Below are 22,115 nucleotides of genomic sequence, written 5' to 3' on the forward strand. Positions count from 1 at the left end.
GTCTCTGTTACAGCATCACCATTACACTGCATGCCTGTCTCTGTTACAGTATCACCATTACAATGCCTGTCTGTCTCTGTTACAGCATCACCATTACACTGCATTCCTGTCTCTGTTACAGCATCACCATTACACTGCATTCCTGTCTCTGTTACAGCATCACCATTACACTGCATTCCTGTCTCTGTTACAGTATCACCATTACATTGCCTGTCTGTCTGTCTGTATGGGATTTTTTGTGGGATATTTTTTGAATCCTAGTAAATGCTGAGAAAGTGATTAGAAGCAGCACAAACAGATTTCAAAAGAGATGACGAAACAGCGATTTCATCCAATGTGATCTCTGTTTCTCTCCACAGATGCTGCCTGGCTTGCTGAGTGTTTCTAGCACTTTCTGCTTTCGGTTCAAACCTCCAACGTCTGCGGTGATTTGCTCTCTTAAAGGAAGGCCGTGGTTAACTAACCCGGTACGACGTCTGGTTAACTAACCCGGTATGACGTCTGTGGTTAACTAACCCGGTATGACGTCTGTGGTTAACTAACCCGGTATGACGTCTGGTTAACTAACCCGGTATGACGTCTGTGGTTAACTAACCCGGTACGACGTCTGTGGTTAACTAACCCGGTACGACGTCTGTGGTTAACTAACCCGGTACGACGTCTGTGGTTAACTAACCCGGTACGACGTCTGTGGTTAACTAACCCGGTACGACGTCTGTGGTTAACTAACCCGGTACGACGTCTGTGGTTAACTAACCCGGTATGACGTCTGTTGGTTAACTAACCCGGTATGACGTCTGTTGGTTAACTAACCCGGTATGACGTCTGTTGGTTAACTAACCCGGTATGACGTCTGTGGTTAACTAACCCGGTATGATGTCTGTGGTTAACTAACCCGGTATGACATCTGTTGGTTAACTAACCCGGTATGATGTCTGTGGTTAACTAACCCGGTATGATGTCTGTGGTTAACTAACCCGGTATGATGTCTGTGGTTAACTAACCCGGTATGATGTCTGTGGTTAACTAACCCGGTATGATGTCTGTTGGTGAGGTACCAGATGCAGGAAGATGGGGGAGATGCAGTGGCCGGGGCTACCTGGACTTTCCAAATGCCTTTGAGCAGGTGCCTCACTGGAGAGTGATGGAGAAGATTAGGGAGTATGGTATCAATGGTATCAATGAGAAGGACAATAAATTGGATAAATAGCTAGTCAGATGGGGCAAAAATGGAGCGCAAGATTTGAAGGATAGTTACTCAAAGTGTTTGGAGGTGGTTAACCGTGTACCACAGGGTTCTATTCGGGGACTGCTCGATTCACTGTCTATCTCAATGATTAAGCTACAAAAACCATCAAGCCACCCTGATTTGGGAGTGTCCTCTCCTCAATGAGTCCCACTGTTTCCACTGGAGGAAAGGCCAGTCACTAAACGCACAGATTTACTTGGCGATCGTAGCAGAGGGGGTGAGTTATGATATAGGATGCACCGTCTAAAAGGGTGATGGTAGAAATGCCCCTGTTCTTTCCTTTTCTTTTCGAGTAGTTCTCCAATTGCCCTTTTCTACCATCACCCTTTCAGATGGTGCATCCTATATCATAACTCACCCCCTCTGCTACTATCGCCAAGTAAATCTGTGCCGTTTAGTGACTGGCCTTTCAACCAATGGGAACAGTTTCTCCTTCTTTACACTATTAAAATCTCTCCGAGATTTGAGGCCCGCTATCAAATTGCCTCTGTACCTTCGCTTGCCGAGTGTTTTGCGGGGTAATAAACTGGATTACTATATAATAGCAAACTGTTGCGTATTGTAGTTTACAATAGCTTCTTGGGACCAAGTCGAGGAGGCTGAGGTTAACGTGAATCAGCAAAACAGGGTCGGAGTTTAGATTCGGAAGTGACACGGAAACAGGAGACAAAGTGAGTGACCCCCGAGGACCAGAGATGATGTTGACGACCTGGGGGAACGGATGGATGAAACTCAATGCCGGTAAACGTTAGGTGGTCTAAGTAATCGAGTGGGAGATGATTGGGCTTTCCGAATGCATGAAGAAATTTGGGAGGAGTGCAATTCACTGGCGATTAAAAGCAGCATCATTAAGTGGATACGTCTAATGGAACACTGCGTTTTACAGCAAGAGGGTCTAACATTTGGATGATGTGTGCCGCTTTGGGCTCCATGCTACAGCAAGGATGTAGAGACCATAACGTGAGTGCAATGCAGAGTCACTGGCTGCTCAGGGTGTTACAATTGTTAGGTTTCGAAGGACCATATCTTTTGGTTTTTTTTAAAAGAGTGCTGTAATTTGAGATCGTATTGTTAAACTTAGGGTAACTGAAAGCGAGGGGCGGGTAGCTCAGTTGGTTAGATGGCCAGTGTGTAGCTCAGAGCAATGCCAAAAGAGCAGGTTCAATTCTCGTTCCAGCTGAGGTAGACCTGGGACTTGCCTCCTCTCCTGTTCCATGCTCAATGTGGACAGGAGCTTCTCAAGCTATATAACCAATTGTTTCTCTCCAATAGAGAGAGCTGCCTACAGTCCCTCACAGCCAATTAACTTCCTACCTAAATGAAAGGGACATGTGACATGTGCTGGAGTCTGACAGTCAGCCTGGGTGATTTAATTGTTAAGAGATGAGGAGAAGCCTCAGATTGGTTTATTGAGAGGGAATTACAAGCTACAGACACTTGGGGACATTGACAGCTCTTCCTAAATCTACAATGGGGAGTCCCCGTGTCTCCCAAAGTCCCAGAAAGGTGGTATTGATATCAACTTGTAAAACGGTGGTGCTGAAACCCATCATTTTTACTTCATGTTGGCACAGAAGCCGGGAGCAACTGTGAACTGTTTGCAATGAGACTTGTAATTCTGAGGAGAGTGATAGGTAACAAGAAACGTTGCCCACACGAGAAAATGATGTTGAGTCAATAGTGCTTTTAGTCATTTGATACAGTAAAAGTTTTTTTTAAAAACGTGAAATCTTGACATGTCATCCTTTCAGTTAATAACAGATAGTTCAAATTTCTCTTTAAAAGCTACTGGTCTCTGCAGAGGTTGTGACAAGAGTGAAGAAATACAATTACAAAAGAAAGGCTGGAGAAATTGGGACTATTTTCATTGGGATAGATGGTGAGGCAATTTGGTCTAGAGGGTTGAACAGGAAATCTGGAATTATATTTCCATTTCAAAAAAGAAAAAGGTGGCTCTAGACACTGGCGGACAGTTGGAGCTTTCAAGACTGAGGACAATGGATTTTTAATTCGGTAAGGGGGTCGAGGGATACGGAGCCATAACAGGCAAATGGAGTTAAGGTGCAGATCAGCCCTGATCTGTCTGAATGGCAGGGTAGCCCCAAGGGGCTGAATGGCCTCCTCCTGGTCCAATGGCGGATAGGGACGGGCAATTTCCAGTGTTTAAGGAACCCAGAATGAGGGAACATCAATAATAAAAGAAAAGAAATCAGAGATTTACGACAGGAAAGAGGAGAGATCTTACCACACAGAGAGCTGCCAAGGCTGTGGGATACGCTACAGAAGTCGGTAAACATGCCCACATTGAAGAGATCAGAAAAGTAGGTGAATAAAAAGGGGGGGGATGGAGCAATATGAAAGCAGGGAAGGGCATCTGGATTTAAGAGGACTGCTCATGTGGGTGATAAATGCCAGAATTGGTTGGGTTGGTCATGTTGTAATTCCATGAATTGGTTAGCAGACAGGAAACCGAGAGTAGGAATAAATGGGTCTTTTTCGGAGTGGTAGGTGGTGACTAGTGGGGTACCGCAGGGATCAGTGCTCGGGGCCCCAGCTATTCACAATATATATCAATGATTTGGATGAGGGAACCAAGTGTAATATTTCCAAATTTGCTGACGACACAAAACTTGGTGGGAATGTGAGCGATGAGGAGGATGTTAAGAGGCTTCGAGGCGATTCAGACAGGTTGAGGGGTGGGAAAATACATGGCAGATGCCGTATAACGTGGATAAGTATGAAGTTATCCACTTTGGTAGGAAAAACAGAATGGTAGAGTATTATTTAAATGGTGATAGATTGGGCAATGTTGATGTACAAAGGGACCTGGGTGTCCTTGTACACCAGTCACTGAAAGCAAGCACGCAGGTGCAGCACACAGTTAAGAAGGCAAATGGTGTGTTGGCCTTCATTGCAAGAGCGCTTGAATACAGGAGCAAGGATGTCTTACTGCAGCTGTACAGGGCCTTGTTGAGACCACACCTAGAGTATTGTGTGCAGTTTTGGTCTCCTTACCTAAGAAAGGATATACTTGCCATAGAGTGAGTGCAGCAAAGGTTCACCAGACTGATTCCTGGGATGACAGGATTGTTGTACGAGGAGAGATTAGGCTGACCAGGCCTTTATTCACTGGAGTTTAGAAGAATGAGAGAGGATCTCATTGAAACATATAAAATTCTGACAGGGATGGACAGACTGGATGCAGGGATGATATTTCCTCTGGCTGGGGGGGTCTAGAACAAGGAGTCTCAATCTCAGGATACAGGGTAGGCCATTTAGGACTGAGATGAGGAGAAATCTCTTCACCTAGGGGGTTGTGAACCTGTGGAATTCTCTACCTCAGATGGCTATGGAGGCCACGTCACAGAATATATTTAAGAAGGAAATAGATAGATTTCTGGACTGTAAAAGGGTCAAGGGGTATGGAGAGAGAGCGGGAGTATGGCGTCGCGATGGAGGATCAGCCATGATCATATTGAATGATGGAACAGTCTGGAAGTACAAATGTCCTACTCCTGCTCCTATTTTCTGTTTCTGTGTTAAGCAAACTCAAAAGTCCCAAGTTTTACCATTAACCAACCTGCAGGTCTGGGGCACCATCTAGTGGCCCAAGGCTGCACTACACCAATCACAAAATACTCCCGACGCTCAACATTTAAAATCACACCCTCTATACGACAATTTAGAAAATAAAAATCTCTGGTCAGGGTTTCATCGATATTTGTAATCTGGTGGAGAAACAATAGCCGATTGTGGCACGGAAGGCCATTCAGCCCATCGTGTCGGCTCACTTGCTAGAGCCAGGCGGCAAGTGCACAACACGGGCTCTGGGGGAGGCCCAAATTAACGTTACCCACTCAGATTTTGACTGGAGGAGGAATAAAGTCAGCGTGAAGCAGATAGAAAGAGACAGAGAGAAAGGGGCGAGAGTTTTGACTTCCCTCCATCACGCTCGTCGAGATATCTCTTAGCAGGAGGATCCTTAACCGTGTTGATAGATGGGAATGCTGAACAGGAGCCTGCCCTTACTACGTTCCTTAAACCGGCATTTTGACTAGTTGAAGCTAACATATCAGCCTTGATCTCAGCCACTAACTGTGTTTGGCTGGTAACAAGATTAACACACGTTTCCTCCTATAGCCAAATGAGTTTCGGTGACAGCGCCTCCTGCTGACAGACAACGCCCTTCCTAGTTACTCCACATTCCCGCTTTGGCCACTGCTGCCTCCCTCACTTTCAGACGAAGTCCGTTTAGTTTGATTATTTGTACCGGCAGGAGGATTGGAGGTCCCTGTGACCCCCAGTGGGTAGCGCCCCTGGTCTCCGAGCCAGAAGCACCAGGCCTGTGTCTCACTCCAGGGCTGGATGGCCGAGGAAGGTGAGGTCAGAGCGCAGCCAAACCTGGAGTGTCGGCCTGTAAAATCCTTCCGAAACGCACCAGTGGCCGGCTGTAAGCACGGGAGGGATTCCTGGCCATCCGGTAACAACGGGAAGAAAGTCGGAGCCTCTTCCGTCCTTATCCATAGACGACAACTTGCACGTGGAGGAGTGTGGCTGCACAGCAACTCAGACTCTCGGAGTGAGAACTGTGACACACGGTCAGTCCCACCATTGGCAGGAGGACGCACATTTACCATAAATAGCCGAAGGATCAGAGGGTAGATGTGTTTTTTATTTTACGCAGCGCATTGACAATCAGGAATGCAGATTCCTTACCTGATCCCCTTTCGAAATTTACTAAAGAATCAAAACGGAAAAGTCTGAAGGGCTGTGGATGGAAAGGCAGGGGAATGGAATTCACTGCATAGCTCTTACAAAGGGGCCAGCAGAAGCCACCGTGGGCTGAGTGGCCTCCCTCAGCGAGTATAATTCCATGAAAGGCCCTAAGTCGGACACGAGAGCCGATTAAAAGGGTAAAAGGATGTGAAACTCTGAGTAAAGAGGCAGCAAAACGAAGGGAAGGGTTAATAATCAATGTATGAGCTGTGACGGGAATCGGATTTTCCTCCTGATTTTCCTGGACAGAACAAACTTGCTGTCCCGAGTTTCCCGGGAGGGCGAGCAGTGCTCCTGATACTCACGGTATTCCCCGACCAGCTTCGGAACGTTACACCGCTTTGCTGTGACATACACCACAATCCCAGGATTCTGCTTTGCAAAGTCTACCACGCCTTCTTCAATGAACTCTCTGGAGACGGAAGAACATCACAAAAAGATACATTAGACGTATAAGATTTCATATTCCGTCACTTTTCTGCTCCTTAATGCGTCCACCGCAGTTCACCCCCCCACATTAAACGTTCACTCCCTCCAGCACAGGCACGCTGTGGCTGCGGTGTGTACCATCTACAAGATCCCGCATAACATCTTCCAAATCCACAGCCTCTACCACCTTAAAGGACAAGGGCAGCAGACACATGGGGACACCACCACCTGGAAGTTCCCCTCCAAGCCACTCACCATCCTGACTTGGAAATATATCGGCCGTCCCTTCACTGTCGCTGGGTCAAAATCCTGGAACCCCCTCCCTAACAGCACTGTGGGTGTACCTACACCACATGGACTGCAGTGGTTCGAGAAGGCAGCTCACCACCACCTTCTCAAGGGCAATTAGGGATGGGCAATAAATGCTGGGCCCAGCCAGCGACACCCACATCCCAAGGACTAATTAGCGAGCGCTCTCAGATTATGTTCACGTTACAAATCATCCTCAGCAAAACGCTGGGTGACTCCAGAACCAGGGCCTGACCTGACACCAGAAGAAAGCAGAGTCGCTGGGGAAGGGAGTCTCAATCGGGAGACAGCTCAGGCCCCAACATCTCAGTCCAAAGGTTAGCACTGGCGTGAAGCGATTGCACCAAAGCTCAGTGTGATTGCAATGCTAAGCGCAGTCCATTGAGGTGCAGGCCTGAGCTGAGGCCAGTAAATTTACACACACATAGATACCTTCCTGCACAATGCAAATTCTTTAATAGGCTAATCACCAAACAATTCAGTGCAAGGCAGGGTTTGAAATATTGGATGTTTATAGTCGGAGTGCCTGATCCTTTTTTCAGTGACCCTCGTGGGTGCACACATTAGAACGCCTGAGGAGGCCAGGTAAAGTTTAAATCTTTGAATTGCTTTTTTTTTAATTGGCCTATACTAGCTAATTTTAGTTGTTATTTAAGATTTACCCATTTAGACGCGATTACTTAAAAATAGCCTTTTCCTAATTTAAACAGGACAAAATTTCGAATAACAACAACTTGCATTTAAAAAGCATCTTTGATGTTCCCAAGGTGCTTCGCAGGAGCATTATCAAACAAGGTTTGACACCACGCTACTGAAGAGATATTGGGCCATAACTTCCGAGCTCCAAGACAGTGTACCTGGGGTGTACCAAAAGATGCGCTGACAGTGTGTGTGTGTATACGTGTGTGTGTGTTTCTGTGTCTATGGGTGTGTGTGTGCATGAGAGTGGGTGTCTCTTTTGTGTTTGTGTGTGTGTGACAGAGAGAGAGAGAGAGATAGCGAGCGAGCGTGTGAATGTATGTATGTGTGAGTACGTGCTAGTGTGCATGTGCGTGAGTGCGTGCTAGTGTACAGGTGCATGTGAGTGCGTGTTAGTGTGCACGTGCATGTGAGTGCGTGCTAGTGTGCATGTGCGTGTGAGTGCGTGCTAGTGTGCATGCGCGTCTGAGTGCGTGCTAGTGTGCATGCGCGTGTGTGTGCATGTGAGAGTGTGCTAGTGAGCATGTGCATGTGTGTGTGCTAATGTGCATGTGCGTGTGAGTGCGTGCTAGTGTGCATGTGAGTGCGTGCTAGTGTGCATGTGCGTGTGTGTGCATGCTAGTGTGCATGTGAGTGCGTGCTAGTGTGCATGTATGTGCATGCTAGTGTGCATGTGAGTGCGTGCTAGTGTGCATGTGAGTGCGTGCTAGTGTGCATGTGTGTGTGTGTGCTAGTATGCATGTGAGTGCATGCTAGTGTGCACGTGAGTGCGTGCTAGTGTGCATGTGCGTGTGTGTGCATGCTAGTGTGCATGTGAGTGCGTGCTAGCATGCATGTGCATGTATGTGCATGCTAGTGTGCATGTGAGTGCGTGCTAGTGTGCATGTGAGTGCGTGCTAGTGTGCATGTGAGTGCGTGCTAGTGTGCATGTGAGTGCGTGCTAGTGTGCATGTGCGTGCTAGTGTGCATGTGCGTGCTAGTGTGCATGTGCGTGTGTGTGCTAGTGTACGTGTGCGTGTAAGTGCGTGAGTGCGTGCTAGTGTGCATGTGCGTGTGAGTGCGTGCTAGTGTGCATGTGCGTGCTAGTGTGCATGTGCGTGTGTGTGTGTGCTAGTGTACGTGTGCGTGTGAGTGCGTGCTAGTGTGCATGTGCGTGTGAGTGCGTGCTAGTGTGCATGTGCGTGTGAGTGCGTGCTAGTGTGCATGTGAGTGCGTGCTAGTGTGCATGTGAGTGCGTGCTAGTGTGCATGTGAGTGCGTGCTAGTGTGCATGTGAGTGCGTGCTAGTGTGCATGTGAGTGCGTGCTAGTGTGCATGTGAGTGCGTGCTAGTGTGCATGTGAGTGCGTGCTAGTGTGCATGTGAGGGCGTGCTAGTGTGCATGTGAGGGCGTGCTAGTGTGCATGTGAGTGCGTGCTAGTGTGCATGTGAGTGCGTGCTAGTGTGCATGTGAGTGCGTGCTAGTGTGCATGTGAGTGCGTGCTAGTGTGCATGTGAGTGCGTGCTAGTGTGCATGTGAGTGCGTGCTAGTGTGCATGTGAGTGCGTGCTAGTGTGCATGTGAGTGCGTGCTAGTGTGCATGTGAGTGCGTGCTAGTGTGCATGTGAGGGCGTGCTAGTGTGCATGTGAGGGCGTGCTAGTGTGCATGTGAGGGCGTGCTAGTGTGCATGTGAGTGCGTGCTAGTGTGCATGTGAGTGCGTGCTAGTCTGCATGTGAGTGCGTGCTAGTCTGCATGTGAGTGCGTGCTAGTCTGCATGTGAGTGCGTGCTAGTGTGTATGTGAGTGCGTGCTAGTGTGCATGTGCATGCTAGTGTGCATGTGAGTGCGTGCTAGTGTGCATGTGCGTGTGAGTGCGTGCTAGTGCGCATGCGCGTGTGAGTGCGTGCCAGTGTGCATGCGCGTGTGAGTGCGTGCTAGTGTGCATGTGCGTGTGTGTGTGCTAATGTGCATGTGTGTGTGCATGTGAGTGCGTGCTAGTGTGCATGTGCGTGTGAGTGCGTGCTAGTGTGCATGTGCGTGTGAGTGCGTGCTAGTGTGCATGCGCGTGAGAGTGCGTGCTAGTGTGCATGTGCATGTGTGTGTGCTAATGTGCATGTGCATGTGAGTGCGTGCTAGTGTGCATGTGCGTGTGAGTGCGTGCTAGTGTGCATGCGCGTGTGAGTGTGTGCTAGTGTGCATGTACGTGTGTGTGTGCTAATGTGCATGTACGTGTGTGTGTGCTAATGTGCATGTGTGTGTGCATGTGAGTGCGTGCTAGTGAGCATGTGCATGTGTGTGTGCTAATGTGCATGTGCATGTGAGTGCGTGCTAGTGTGCATGTGAGTGCATGCTAGTGTGCATGTGCGTGTGTGTGCATGCTAGTGTGCATGTGAGTGCGTGCTAGTGTGCATGTGCATGTATGTGCGTGCTAGTGTGCATGTGAGTGCGTGCTAGTGTGCATGTGAGTGCGTGCTAGCGTGCATGTGAGTGCGTGCTAGCGTGCATGTGAGTGCGTGCTAGCGTGCATGTGAGTGCGTGCTAGCGTGCATGTGAGTGCGTGCTAGCGTGCATGTGAGTGCGTGCTAGCGTGCATGTGAGTGCGTGCTAGCGTGCATGTGAGTGCGTGCTAGCGTGCATGTGAGTGCGTGCTAGCGTGCATGTGAGTGCGTGCTAGCGTGCATGTGAGTGCGTGCTAGCGTGCATGTGAGGGCGTGCTAGCGTGCATGTGAGTGCGTGCTAGTGTGCATGTGAGTGCGTGCTAGTGTGCATGTGAGTGCGTGCTAGTGTGCATGTGTGTGTGCTAGTGTGCATGTGTGTGTGCTAGTGTGCATGTGAGTGCGTGCTAGTGTGCATGTGAGTGCGTGCTAGTGTGCATGTGAGTGCGTGCTAGTGTGCATGTGAGTGCGTGCTAGTGTGCATGTGAGTGCGTGCTAGTGTGCATGTGCGTGTGTGTGCATGCTAGTGTGCATGTGAGTGCGTGCTAGTGTGCATGTGCATGTATGTGCATGCTAGTGTGTATGTGAGTGCGTGCTAGTGTGCATGTGAGTGCGTGCTAGTGTGCATGTGAGTGCGTGCTGGTGTGCATGTGCGTGCTAGTGTGCATTTGCGTGCTAGTGTGCATGTGCGTGTGTGTGTGCTAGTATGCATGTGAGTGCGTGCTAGTGTGCATGTGAGTGCGTGCTAGTGTGCATGTGAGTGCGTGCTAGTGTGCATGTGAGTGCGTGCTAGTGTGCATGTGAGTGCGTGCTAGTGTGCATGTGAGTGCGTGCTAGTGTGCATGTGAGTGCGTGCTAGTGTGCATGTGCGTGTGTGTGCATGCTAGTGTGCATGTGAGTGCGTGCTAGTGTGCATGTGCATGTATGTGCATGCTAGTGTGTATGTGAGTGCGTGCTAGTGTGCATGTGAGTGCGTGCTAGTGTGCATGTGCGTGCTAGTGTGCATTTGCGTGCTAGTGTGCATGTGCGTGTGTGTGTGCTAGTATGCATGTGAGTGCGTGCTAGTGTGCATGTGAGTGCGTGCTAGTGTGCATGTGCGTGTGTGTGCGTGCTAGTGTGCATGTGCATGTATGTGCATGCTAGTGTGCATGTGAGTGCGTGCTAGTGTGCATGTGAGTGCGTGCTAGTGTGCATGTGAGTGCGTGCTAGTGTGCATGTGAGTGCGTGCTAGTGTGCATGTGAGTATGTGCTAGTGTGCATGTGCGTGCTAGTGTGCATGTGCGTGCTAGTGTGCATGTGCGTGCTAGTGTGCATGTGCGTGTGTGTGTGTGCTAGTATGCATGTGGGTGCGTACTAGTGTGCATGTGAGTGCGTGCTAGTGTGCATGTGCGTGCTAGTGTGCATGAGAGTGCGTGCTGGTGTGCATGTGCATGAGAGTGCGTGCTGGTGTGCATGTGCATGAGAGTGCGTGCTGGTGTGCATGTGCATGAGAGTGCGTGCTAGTGTGCATGTGCATGAGAGTGCATGCTAGCGTGCATGTGCATGAGAGTGCGTGCTAGTGTGCATGTGCATGTGAGTGCGTGCTAGTGTGTATGTGCATGTGAGTGCGTGCTAGTGTGAATGTGCGTGTGAGCGCGTGCGTGTGCTAGTGTGCATGTGTGTGTGAGTGCTTGCTAGTGTGCGTGTGAGTGCATGTGCGTGTGAGTGCGTGCTAGTGTGCATGTGAGTGCGTGCTAGTGTGCATGTGCGTGTGAGTGCGTGCTAGTGTACATGTGCGTGTGAGTGCGTGCTAGTGTGCATGTGCGTGTGAGTGCGTGCTAGTGTGCATGCGCGTGTGAGTGCGTGCTGGTGTGCATGTGCGTGTGTGTGCATGTGAGTGCGTGCTAGTGAGCATGTGCATGTGCGTGTGCTAATGTGCATGTGCGTGTGAGTGCGTGCTAGTGTGCATGTGAGTGTGTGCTAGTGTGCATGTGCAAGTATGCGCGTGCTAGTGTGCATGTGCATGTGTGTGCATGCTAGTGTGCATGTGCGTGCATGTGAGTGCATGCTAGTGTGCATGTGCGTGTGTGTGCGTGCTAGTGTGCATGTGTGTGCGTGCTAGTGTGCATGTGCGTGTGTGTGCATGCTAGTGTGCATGTGCATGAGAGTGCTTGCTAGTGTGCAGGTGCATGAGTGTGCTTGCTAGTGTGCAGGTGCATGAGTGTGCTTGCTAGTGTGCATGTGTGTGTGAGTGCGTGCTAGTGTGCATTTGTGTGCGTGCTAGTGTTTATGTGTGTGCGCGCATGCAAGTGTGACTGTCATACAGCTATAGTTAGAAGAATTAAAACCACTTCTAATTTCTGGGAAACCATTGTACAGAGCCACACTGACACCCCACCCCGACGGGACTCCCCTCACCCCACTGACTCCCCAGGGCACTGCCCCCACACCCGAATTCCCCCCAACCTCCCAAGGGACTACCCCCCAACAATACCCCCCCCACCTATCCCGCTAACCGCTGGAGCCTCCTCCCCCCAACCACTCCCCAGGCTGTCCGACTCCACCCCGCCCCCGACTGCCCGTCCACCTCTACCCCCACCCTACCAAAATTCTAACCACTTACCTGACAAACCTACCTTCTCTCTGGCCTGGAGTGGGCGGGACCCTTAAACCCACATTGATTTACAGCAGCCAGTACCCTAAAAAAAGGGGGTGTGGCCTCCCCTCCCATTTGAACCTGCAGCGCTTGACCGAAGGCCTCAGGAGGGCAGTGCCCACGCCCAGTTCTCACCCGCCCTGAATCAGAAGGCAGGATCGAGAAGGTTTACAGGTAAAAAAAAAAGTAGGACTGGAGTGGCGATCTAACTCTGATTGTCACTCCGCGGAAGGTCAGGCCCTTTAGCTCAGAAAAGCTTGGTCAATGCGGTAGACTTTAAGGAACATCTTCAAGGAGGAGAGACGGCGGAGAGGTTTAGGGAAGGAATTCCAGAGCTGAGGGCCCAGGCAGCTGAAGGCACGGCCACCAATGGTGGAGCGAGGGGAGTTGGAGTGCACATGAGGTCAGAACAGGAGGAGCGCCGAAATCTGAGAGGGTGGTAGAGCTGGAGGACGTTATAGAGATATGGATGGCATGGAGGGACTTGAAAATAAGGATGAGAATTTTTTTAAGAGGCTGCCGGATTGGGAGTCCAGGTTGGCCAGGAAGTGTGAGTGAATGGGACTTGGTGCGAGTTGGGATTGGGCAGCAGGACTTTGGATGAGCTCAAGTTTATGGTGGGTGGAAAAGGGAGGTAGTGGCACAGTCACTGATTAGAAATCCAGAGTCCCAGGGTAATGCTCTAGAGATCCGGGTTCAAATCCCACCATGACTGGTGAAATTTGAATGAATTAAAAGTCTAATGATGACCATGAATCCATTGCCGATTGTTATAAAAACCCATCTGGTTCACTAATGCCCTTTAGGGAAGGAAATCTGCTGTCCTTACCTGGTCTGGCCTACATGTGACTCCAGACCCATAGCAATGTGGTTGACTCTTAAGTGCCCTCTGAACAAGGGCAATAAAGGATGTCCTAGCCAACAACGCCCACATTCCCACAAATAAATGAAAAAAAAATGGGATTCGGCCAGGAAAGAATTGGAATAACCAAATTCAGCAGATGAACAGAGACATGGGTGCAATTGGGTGATGTTAAGGAGGTGGAAGTGGACGGTCTTGGTGATGGAGAGGATATGGGATCAGTTGATCATCTCAAGGGCCAATTATGATACCAAAGTTGCAAATGGTCCCCAGACAATTGGCTAAGGGACAGAGATTGTGGCAGGAATCGAAAATGACGGCTTCAGTCTTCCCAATATTTGGTTAGAAAAAAAAAATTCTGCTCATCCAATACCGGATGTCAGGCAAACGGTCCGACAAATCAGAGGCAGAGGAGGAGTCGGGAATGGTGGTGGTGGTGGCGGGGAGAGAAACTCGGGTGTCACCAGTATACACGCCGAACTGATGCTGTGCCCTCAGCTGATGTTGCCAGATGAAGATGAGAGATAGGAGGGGGCCAAAGGGGCAAGAGATGTAACTGTAGGGAATCTTCTGTTCATGACTGGATCTGGAATATTGAATGGTGAGAGGCATCCCACCCAACTCGGGCACTGAAGAGAGGCATTGGAGGAGGATGGTGAGGCAAACCGTGCAGACAGAGGCAGAGAATAGCCAGGGTCACAATCGCATAGGGATGTTAGAAACAACATCTGCAGCACAGGGAGCCATTCGACCCATCATGTCTCTGACGGCTAAGACAGACTCTGATAAGGACTGTTTGTGTGCTACATTCGTTCATGGGCTGTGGGCATCGCTGGCTAGGCCAGTGTCTATTGCCCATCCCTAATTGCCCTCATTCAGAGGGCATTTAAGAGTCGACCACATGGAGTCACATGTAGGCCAGACCAGGTAAAGAACAAAGAAAAGTACAGCACAGGAACAGGCCCTTCGGCCCTCCAAGCCTGCGCCGATCATATTGCCCATCAACTAAAACATTTTGCACTTCCGGGGTCCGTATCCCTCTATTCCCATCCTATCCATGTATTTGTCAAGCTGCCTCTTAAACACCACTATCATACCTGCTTCCACCACCTCCTCTGACAGCAAATTCCACACACTCACTACCCTCTGTGTAAAAAACTTGCCCCGCACATCTCCTCTATAGTTTTCTCCTCTCACCTTAAATCTATGTCCCCTAGTAATTGACTCTTCCACTCTGGGAAAAAGCTTCTGACTATCTACTCTGTCCATGCCACTCATAATTTTGTAAACTTCTATCAAGTCGCCCCTCAATCTCCGTTGCTCTAGTGAGAACAATCCGAGTTTCTCCAACCTCTCCTCATAGCTAATAACCTCCAGACCAGGCAGCATCCTGGTAAACCTCCTCTGCACCCTCTCCAACGCCTCCATATCCTTCTGGTAATGTGGCGACCAGAATTGCACACAATATTCCAAATGTGGCCTAACCAAGGTTCTATACAGCTGCAGCATGACTTCCCAGCTTTTATACTCAATACCCTGCCGATGAAGGCAAGCATGCCATATGCCTTCCTGACTACCTTAAGGATGGCAGAATTTCCTTCCCTAAAGGACATTAGTGAACCAGATGGTTTTGTGGTCATCATCAGGCTTGTTTTTAAATTCAAATTTCACAATCTGCCGTGGTGGGATTTGAACCCAGGTCCCTAGAGCATTACCCCTGGTCTCTGGAATACTAGTTGAGTGATAATACCACTGTGCCATCACCTCCCCCGGAAAGCTGGGGCGCAATCCCACAGTCAAGGTGTTTGGAGACAAAAGGGAGTTTGGAGATAGGGTGATAATTTGTCAGGACAGAAGGGTGGGGATTTTGTGGGTGGAAGGGTGATAGCAGCAGATTTAAAGGGTGTGGTGGGGGCTCGGGGTGTGAAAACAGTGCCTCAGAGTAGAGACCTATTTGCTATATCACCAAAGACGAGGGCAGCAAAGGGGAGCTGAGGATGGGCAGTTTTGTGGGAATTGATTCGAGGGAACATGAGGTGGGTCTCATGGACGAGATGATCTGAGAAAGAGCATGAGGAGAGGGGGGAGGTGGAGAGAAACGAAAGAAAGATGAGTTCAAGGCTGTGGTAGCGAGGTCCACATTCTAACCCTTTTCTGGGTAAAGAAGGTTCTCCCGAATTCCCTTTTGGATTTATCAGTGACTATCTTATATTTATGGCTCCGAGTCCTGGTCTCAGTCATAAGTGAAAACATGTTCACAGTCTACTGTACCAAACCGCTTTGTAGCCTTGTTGACCTCTCTCAGGTCACTCCTCAGTCTCCTATTCTCTAGCGATAAGCTCCCCAGCCCGTCCAATCTTTCCTGAGCAATAAATACAGGCTGCCTTCCCAACCCTGTTTACTACTCAAAGACCCCAGCTGAAAAGCACATGTTGGTTTGAGTGATGCAGAGACATGAAACCTCAGGGATGGCAGTCGTCAACAACAGAACCATAAAACCATGGAAAAGTTACAGCACAGAAAGAGGCCCTTCAGCCCATTGTGTCTGCGCTAGCCGAACAAAAGAAAACTAGCTGACCATTTCAATCCCACCTTCCAGCACCTGGTCTGTATCCTTACAGGTTACAGCAGATCAGGTGCAGATCCAGGTACCTTTTAAATGAGTTGAGGGTTTCTGCCTTCACCACCAAACCAGGCAGCGAATTCCAAACACCCACCACCCTCTGGGTGAAGACGTTTCTCCTCATGTCCCCTCTAATCCTCCTACCAATCACCTTAAATCTGTGCCCCCTGGTTACTGACCTCTTCGCTGGGGAAACAGGACATCCCTGTCTACTCTACCCAGGCCCCTCAGCCTCGTACACCTCAATCAAGTCACCCCTCAGCCTCCTCGGTTCCAAGGAAAACAGCCCCAGCCTATCCAATCTTTCCTCATAGCTGCAATTTTCCAGCCCTGGCAACATTCTTGTAAATCTCCTCTGTACTCTCTCCAGAGCAATTATGTTGGTGACCAGAATTATACACAAAATTCCAGCTGTGGCCTGACCAGCGTTTTATACAGTTTCATCATTACATCCCTGTTTTTGTATTCAATACCATGTCCAATAAAGGAAAGATTCCATATGCTTAATTTACCACCTTATCCACCTGTCCTGCCACCCCAGGGACCTGTGGACATGCACCCCAAGGTCTCTCACTTCCTCCACTCCTCCTAATATCCTCCCATTTATTGTGTATTCCCTAGTTCTGTTTGCCCTCCCCCAATGCATTACCTCACATTTCCCTGTATTGAATTCCATTTGCCAGTTTTTCACCCACTCAACCAAACCATTGATATCATTCTGGAGATAACAGTTATCCCCTTCACTAGCAACCACACGGCCAATTTTTGTATCACCTGCAAATATCCCAATCATTCCACCCACATTTAAATCCAAATCATTAATATATACAACAAACAGCAAGAGCCCCAACACTGAGCCCTGTGGAACACCACTGGAAACCGTTTTCCATTCACAAAAACATCCATCAACCATTACCCTTAGTTTCCTGTCACTGAGCCAATTTTGAATCCAACTCACCACATTCCCCTGTATCCCATGGGCTTTTACTTTCCTGACCAATCTGCCATGTGTCAAATGCCTTACTAAAATCCACATAGACAACGTCCACTGCACTACCCTCATCAATCCTCCTCGTTACTTCCTCAAAACATTTGCTTAAATTAATGAGACGCGACCTTCCCCTAACAAAACCATGCTGACTATCCCCGATTAATCCTTGCCTTTCTAAGTTTCGGTTTATCCTGTGTCTCAGGATTGATTCTAAAAATTTGCCCACCATCGGATTCAGACTGACTGGCCTTTAGTTATTTGGTCTATCCTTCACACCCAGTCTGTCAGCTCTTGGCTTTCAAAATGAATGCCAAACATCACTATCTCGAAGGACAACAGGGGAGTTCTCCCCAGTGTCCTGGCCAATATTTATCCCTCAATCAACAAGGTATCTCCGGGACATAAAGCGTTTCTCGGACTGCTGTTCCCGTCGCATTCTGAGATCCACACTCAGTGCCATGCGCCGCCATATGAACACACTCGACCTCTCCCTCCAACAGCACCGCCGCACCCTTTTTCAAAGCTGCGCGTGCCCCCAGTTTCATTTTATTCTTCGTCTCATCCGACGCCTCAACAAGAAACTTTTTCTCTTTCTCTCAAGTGCTAAGGAACGCAAGCTCCAACAACTCATCGACACCAACACCCATCTGGGACCCTCCACCCCTGCTTGTCCCTCCGTCCCCACCCCATTTTCCAATCCCAGCCCCAGCCGCGTATTCACTATACCCCCTGACCTTCCCCTCTCCGACGCTGAATGTTCAGTGCTCAACAAAGGACTTAGTTTCATACCCTTACGCCCTCATCTCAATGAATTTCGGGCTCGGCACGATGCTGAACTCTTCTTCCACCGTCTTCGTCTCCGTGCTCACTTCTTTGGGCAGGAGTCCTCTCCCCGTTCAACGGATCCTTTTACCCACCTCCAATATTCTCCCTCCACTTGGACCCCTCCCTCTGGATTCTTACCTTCTCTTGATCTTTTCATTGGGAACTGTCAGCGTGACATTAGTCGTCTCAATTTCTCTGCTCCTCTCACCCATTCTAACCTGTCTCTCTCTGAACTTACTGCACTCCGTTCTCTCAGGTCCAACCCTGACATTGTCATCAAACTCGCTGACAAGGGTGGTGCTGTTGTTGTCTGGCGTACTGACCTCTACCTCGCGGAGGCTGAGCGTCAACTCACAGACACTTCCTCCTACCTCCCCCTGGACCATGACCCCATCACTGAACATCAAGCCATTGTTTCCAGGACTGTCACTGACCTCATCTCCTCTGGAGATCTTCCTCCCACAGCTTCCAACCTGATAGTCTCCCAACCTCGGACGGCCCGCTTCTACCTCCTACCCAAAATCCACAAACAGAACTGTCCCGGCAGACCGATCGTGTCAGCCTATTCCTGCCCCACGGAACTCATTTCTCGCTATCTTGACTCCCTTCTCTCTCCCCTTGTCCAGTCCCTTCCCTCCTACATCCGTGATTCCTCTGACACCTTACGTCACATCAACAATTTCCAGTTCCCTGGCCCCAACTGCCTCCTCTTCACCATGGACGTCCAATCCCTCTACACCTCCATCCCCCACCAGGATGGTCTGAGGGCTCTCCGCTTCTTCCTTGAGCAGAGGCCCGAACAATCCCCATCCACCACTACTCTCCTCCATCTGGCTGAACTTGTTCTCACACTGAACAATTTCTCCTTAAACTCCTCTCACTTCCTCCAAATAAAAGGTGTGGCTATGGGTACCCGCATGGGCCCCAGCTATGCCTGTCTCTTTATGGGGTATGTGGAACATTCCTTGTTCCAGTCCTACTCCAGACCCCTCCCACAACTCTTTCTCCGGTACATCGATGATTACTTCGGTGCTGCTTCATGCTCTCGTCGGGACCTGGAAAAATTTATTAATTTTGCTTCCAATCTCCACCCCTCCATCATTTTCACATGGTCCATCTCTGACACTTCCCTTCCCTTCCTTGACCTCTCTGTCTCAATTTCTGGTGATAGACTATCCATCAATATCCATTACAAGCCTACCGACTCCCACAGCTACCTCGACTACAGCTCCTCACACCCCGCTTCCTGTAAGGACTCCATCCCATTCTCTCAGTTCCTTTGCCTCCGTCACATCTGTTCTGATGATGCTACCTTCAAAAACAGCTCCTCTGACATGTCCTCCTTCTTCCTTAACCGAGGTTTTCCACCCACGGTCGTTGACAGGGCCCTCAACCGTGTCCGGCCCATCTCCCGTGCATCCGCCCTCACGCCTTCTCCTCCTTCCCAGAAACATGATAGGGTCCCCCTTGTCCTCACTTATCACTCCACCAGCCTCCGCATTCAAAGGATCTTCCTCCGCCATTTCCGCCAACTCCAGCATGATGCCACCACCAAACACATCTTCCCTTCACCCCCCTGGCGGCATTCCGTAGGGATCGTTCCCTCCGGGACACCCTGGTCCACTCCTCCATCACCCCCTACACCTCAACCCCCACCTACGGCACCTCCCCATGCCCACGCAGAAGATGCAACACCTGCCCCTTCACTTCCTCTCTCCTCACCGTCCAAGGGCCCAAACACTCCTTTCAAGTGAAGCAGCATTTCACTTGCATTTCCCCCAACTTAGTCTACTGCATTCGTTGCTCCCAATGCGGTCTCCTCTACATTGGAGAGACCAAACGCAAACTGGGCCACCGCTTTGCAGAACACCTGCGGTCTGTCCGCAAGAAAGACCCAAACCTCCCTGTCGCTTGCCATTTTAACACTCCACCCTGCTCTCATGCCCACATGTCTGTCCTTGGCTTGCTGCATTGTTCCAGTGAAGCTCAACGCAAACTGGAGGAACAGCACCTCATCTTCTGACTAGGCACTTTACAGCCTTCCGGACTGAATATTGAATTCAACAACTTTAGATCTTGAACTCTCTCCTCCATCCTCACCCCCTTTCTGTTTCTTCCCTCTCCCTTTTGTTCTTCCAATAATTTATATAGATTTTTCTTTTCCCACCTATTTCCATTATTTTTAAATCTATACCTGTAATGCCCTGTCAGTCTTTCCACCCCACCCCCACTAGAGCTGTACCTTGAGTGTCCTGCCATCCATTCTTAATTAGCACATTCGTTTAGATATCACCACCTTCAACACCTCTTTGATCCTTTGTCTGTGACATCTTTTGATTATCTGCTCCTATCACTGCTTGCTTGTCCCTACAACCACACCCTCCCCCACTTCTCCCCCCACCCCCCCCACCTTAAACCAGCTTATATTTCACCCCTCTCCTAATATTACTCAGTTCTGTTGAAGGGTCATGAGGACTCGAAACGTCGACTCTTTTCTTCTCCGCCGATGCTGCCAAACCTGCTGAGTTTTTCCAGGTAATTCTGTTTTTGTTTTTTATCACAAAAGCAAACCTGGTCATTATTACACTGCTGTTTGTGGGAGCTTGCTGTGCACAAATTGGCTCCTCCATTTCCTACAATTCAAAAGTACTTTATTGGTTTGGGATGCCCTGAGGCTGCTAGTGGTGCTATATAAAGTGCAAGTTTTTTTAAAAAATCAATCATCTACGATGCTGTGCTTCACTTCCAATGTGTTTGCCCAGTACCTGAATCACAGCAAGTTAATCTACCCCAAGAACCAACCACATTCTAAGGAACATATCCCTAAATCGCATCCCAATCTACCTTAAAACTCACAATCCCTTGTTTTGCTGTCTCTAGTCAATACGAAAATCCAACTGATCCTAACATGAAAGCAAAATACTGCAGATTCTGGAGGCCTGAAATAAAAACAGAAAGTGCTGGAAAAACTCAGCAGGTCTGGCAGCGTCTGTGGAGAGAGAAACAAGAGTTAATGTTTCAAGTCCAATGTGACTCTTCTTTAGAACGTCTTCAATTCCAAAGAAGAGTCATATCGGACTCGAAACGTTAACTCTGTTTTTCTCTCTCCACGGACGCTGCCAGACCTGCTGAGTTTTTCCGGCACTTTCTGTTTTTATTTCTGACTGCTCCTCCTAATCTAAACCTTCTCAATCTAAATGCCACAGCTCTAGTGTGTATGGTAGCACGGCGATTATGTTATGAGATCGGTAATCCAGAAACTTGGACTAAAAATCCAGAGATGGGAGTTCAAATCCCATCAAGGCAGATGGGGGGAAAATTAAATCTGGAATATAAAGCTAGTCTCAGTAATGGCGACTGTGAAGCTATCAGCAATTGTTGTAAAAATCCATCTGGTTCAATAATGTCCTTTAGGGAAGGAAATCTGCCTCTCCTCGCCTGGTCTGGCCTACACATGACTCCAGACCCCACAGCCATGTGGCTGACTCTTAGCTGCCCTCTGAATTGGCCGAGCGAGCCCCTCCGTTGTATTCAAGAAGGCAGCTCACCTGTCTCAGGGGCAATAAGGGATGGGCAATAAATGCTGGCCTTGCCAGTGAGGCTCGCACCCTGGGAACGAATGGAAAAAAATTCCCCCCTTTCCCTCAGCCTTATCCCCAAAGGGAAAAGGTGCAGGTCACCGGATTCTCCAACCACTGCCCGTGCCTCTCTTCATCATCTTCACAGCTCTGCATCTTTTCCAGCTCATTTTCCAAGACACATTGCCTTTAATGGGTTAGTACCTGCAGGATTAGGAGAAGGGGAAGGGGAAGGGAAGGGGGGAATGGAGGGTTGGTACTAACCTGACCCCTCTGCTGCTGGGAGCATCTTTACTGAACACCAGGCTGAGCCTCTTCAGCTGGCAGATGTACCTGCCCACTCCATTCTGCAAGACACTCTGCAGGAAGCGGCTAGCAGTCCCTCTGGCCGTCATGCCTCCCTGTCACACACCACAGACAACACAGTGCCACAGGAAGCAATTTATTTGTGCAGCACTCAAACTCCTCCGATAGGCATTTCCCCTCCACCCCACCCCCCTTTACCTTCAGGGTGCAGGAAGCTACACATTGGAAGCAAAGTTATATTTTTTTAAAAAGTGTATCGCGCTGCAAATTTTTCAATGCAAATTAAAGAAATAAAAAGGGTGGTAAATATTGCGGAAGATAATAGTGCAGATAATAATAGAGGGGAGAGCGGGTGGTTGCAGTGGGGCTGCACACACACAGAGAGAGAGGGAGGGAGAGGGAAGCAGGCCTGCCAGACAC

At 49.3% G+C, this 22,115-nt stretch overlaps 1 protein-coding gene across 1 annotated transcript in view; it reads right to left on the reverse strand.

Annotated features, from left to right (window-relative positions):
* Window positions 1-22,115, reverse strand: part of mrpl43 (mitochondrial ribosomal protein L43) — a 42,445-nt gene extending 20,330 nt beyond the window's left edge. The window contains exons 1-2 of the mRNA XM_078565154.1: window positions 21,654-22,115; window positions 6,331-6,437 (exon numbers count right to left, since the gene is read on the reverse strand). Coding sequence (XP_078421280.1) covers window positions 6,331-6,437; window positions 21,654-21,784 — 238 coding nt within the window. The 5' untranslated portion in view covers window positions 21,785-22,115. The remainder of the gene's footprint in view (window positions 1-6,330; window positions 6,438-21,653) is intronic.

The sequence above is a fragment of the Cetorhinus maximus genome, chromosome 20 (assembly GCF_964194155.1).
Source record: "Cetorhinus maximus chromosome 20, sCetMax3.hap1.1, whole genome shotgun sequence".
Classification (NCBI taxonomy): domain Eukaryota; kingdom Metazoa; phylum Chordata; class Chondrichthyes; order Lamniformes; family Cetorhinidae; genus Cetorhinus; species Cetorhinus maximus.